Here is a 2,592-nt window from a genome sequence, read left to right on the forward strand (position 1 = left end):
GAACAGTAATTACAATAGTAGCTACCTTTTAAGTCTCATTGAAAGCTAACTTATACTTCTCAAGTAGTTCAATTAAATTCACTAAATTGTTTACTTTAACATTAATATTTTGAATTTGATATTCTTTGATAGTTGTTGGTAAAATTTTTAGTTCTGCCCTTAGATTTTCTAGATCAAGATTATAATGAACAGCTAAAGGTTTCAAATGTTCATAACTTAAAAACTGTTCATTTTGGGGATGTAAGTAAGATATTGATGACAACACACAATAATTATCTGTAAATCGTGCTTCTAGTTCTTTTATTATATAATCCAACGCAGGTATGTAAACATGTTGTCTTAAACCATTTTTTGATAAAACTCTATTAGTTTCTAAAGAACTGTTCTCAGTAAATATGTACTGTTTAAATTTTTCGGGGACTTTTTTTGTTCTTTTTTTTTACTATGTTCATTTGGTATCGATATGTTATTTTCTTTACAAATATTTATAGCCTCTATGTACATTTGATTAAAATTGGAATTATTGTTCTCGGTTTCATCAGTTCTCATGGCTTTAAAAGTAGTTATAATTGATGAAATAAGTACTAAAGATTCAGCCATTTCAGCTTTTACATTTTGCAAATAATCACTTGTTGTTTTTAGAGTTTGAAGAATATTACAAAAGATAATTAAATTAAATACAAAGTCAAAATCTATTAAATGTAGTAAGCCCTTTGACTCTGCTGCACGGTCACCTTTCTCAAATATCAATTTGTTTAATAAAACCAGCAGTGGACTAAGACCTTTTTTTAATGCTAAGCAAGCAAAGACTTGCGCTGTCCATCTTGTCAAACATATCCTTTTAAGTTCAACAGCAGGTCTGTACTTCATAATTGTTTGAATTTCCATAAACTTTGAATGTATAGCAGAACCAGATACAAATACATATAAATTTTCTACAATATCAAAAAACATTTTCACAGTTGGAATATTTTTGCAAACGTCAGAAATTACAAGATTAAGCCTATGATTGTAACAGTGTACATATATAGCCTGAAGTACTTCTTGACGAAATAATGCTTGTACCCCATTATTCTTTCCACTCATGACACTGGCACCATCGTAGGTTTGAGCAACACATTTCAGTATATCAACATTATGAACAGAAAGTATTTCTTTAATATATTGAAAGAGAGAACTAGCGGTCAATGATTGAGCAGCTTTAAACCCCATGAAACGTTCATAGGTATACTATACCATCTAAGTAATATCTTAATATAACTGATAACTGTTCCACTTTAGTAATATCTTTTGTTTCGTCAACAAATATAGAAAAATACTGACACTTTTGTAATTTATCAATAATTTTGTTACGGATCATTTTATTGAAAATTGAAAACATTTCATTCTGGATTTGAGGGCTTGTATATTTAGCATTATTTGGTAATGTTTTACTTTTACTTTTAAATTCATCACTAATATCACCAATTAAATTTAAAAGTTCAATGAAGTTACCACGGTTAGCATAACTTTCTTCTTCATTGTCACCCCTCTGTGCTATGCCTTGAATAGCGGTGTACAACAAAGTTCTCCCAATCATCTTGACATAATTTTGATTTTCTAAAACTAATTTCTTATGACCTTCATTTATCAATGATGCCACTGACAAATTACCTAATTTTTTCATGTCTAAGTAGGACATCCACATAGTGTTTGAAATCATGTGTTCTTCACTATTATTGTGTTTCTTTAAACCAGAATTGTGATCTAATGCATTTTTCCAATTTTTGAAACCTACACTTATGAAAATGGGTTTGTCTTTGTTTTTGGCAATAAAACGACATGGAAAACAAAAAGCAGAATTATCTATTATACTATACTCAAGCCAATTATAACTATGAAACCATTTTGATGAGAAATGTCTCATTCTTTTACCAAATTTGGTTTTAGGGTAACATACCAATCTTGGCTGTTTTGGTCCATCATCTAGCGTTTGAGAAATATCATTTGGTCCAGGAACTTGTTTAACGATTTTGATAATTATATTTATATTTATATATATATTTACCAGCATCTTCAAGTTGTAATTTATAAGTATCTGTAGAGAATGATGGTTCCTTGCTGAAGACTTTCTCAGTTGTAAGTTCAAAATTACAGCTACCTGATAAATATAAAATACAAATATAAATTAATTCTTTGTAAGATAAAAATTGCTGTAGTTTATATTTTATGGTATAAAATATTGAAATATACAAGAAGGTAATTTGTAATTATAAATAGTAATAGGTACTTACCAGAAGGGGAAGAATTTATAATTTCAACAGCATCAAATTGAGTACAATTTTTTTTAGCACTTGTGGCGCTAGTATTACTAGTAAAATAATTGTTTATACGTTTCATTGCATTAATAAATGTATTCACAGTTCACACAACGGCACAGTTAGACGGTTAACATTCAGGTGTCAATACAAATCAAATTGCAAAAAAAGAATATGCCATTAGGATATAATAATTTAACATGAATAAAATAAAACGTACAAAGTCCAAACCATGTATAAAACTATAAACGTAAGCATACTGCATACAGTTGGGCATCACTGCTGGACCGAACCC

The 2,592-nt window shown here is 29.1% G+C and overlaps 1 protein-coding gene across 1 annotated transcript; it reads right to left on the reverse strand.

The window, feature by feature from the left end:
• Window positions 1–28: 28 nt before the first annotated feature.
• LOC103308783 (zinc finger MYM-type protein 1-like) lies at window positions 29–2,379 on the reverse strand. Its single transcript, XM_008182811.1, has 5 exons — window positions 2,274–2,379; window positions 2,048–2,140; window positions 1,435–1,965; window positions 444–1,199; window positions 29–372 (listed from the first exon to the last, which is right to left on the reverse strand). Exons 1-5 carry the CDS (start codon window positions 2,377–2,379, stop codon window positions 29–31), a joined length of 1,830 nt encoding a protein of 609 aa, XP_008181033.1.
• Between the last annotated feature and the right edge of the window lie 213 nt (window positions 2,380–2,592).

Source organism: Acyrthosiphon pisum, unplaced genomic scaffold (genome assembly GCF_005508785.2).
Source record: "Acyrthosiphon pisum isolate AL4f unplaced genomic scaffold, pea_aphid_22Mar2018_4r6ur Scaffold_21739;HRSCAF=24738, whole genome shotgun sequence".
Taxonomy (NCBI): Eukaryota; Metazoa; Arthropoda; class Insecta; order Hemiptera; family Aphididae; genus Acyrthosiphon; species Acyrthosiphon pisum.

Excerpts from the sequence above, each read along its gene's own strand:
- LOC103308783 (XM_008182811.1), bottom strand. The coding sequence starts at position 2,379 with ATGAAACGTATAAACAATTATTTTACTAGTAATACTAGCGCCACAAGT. Across the intron at positions 1,966-2,047 it reads ATTACAACTTGAAGATGCTG|ATGATGGACCAAAACAGCCA; the intron begins GTAAATATATAT and ends CTCAAACGCTAG. Across the intron at positions 1,200-1,434 it reads TGATGAATTTAAAAGTAAAA|CTGCTCAATCATTGACCGCT; the intron begins GTAAAACATTAC and ends TGGGGTTTAAAG.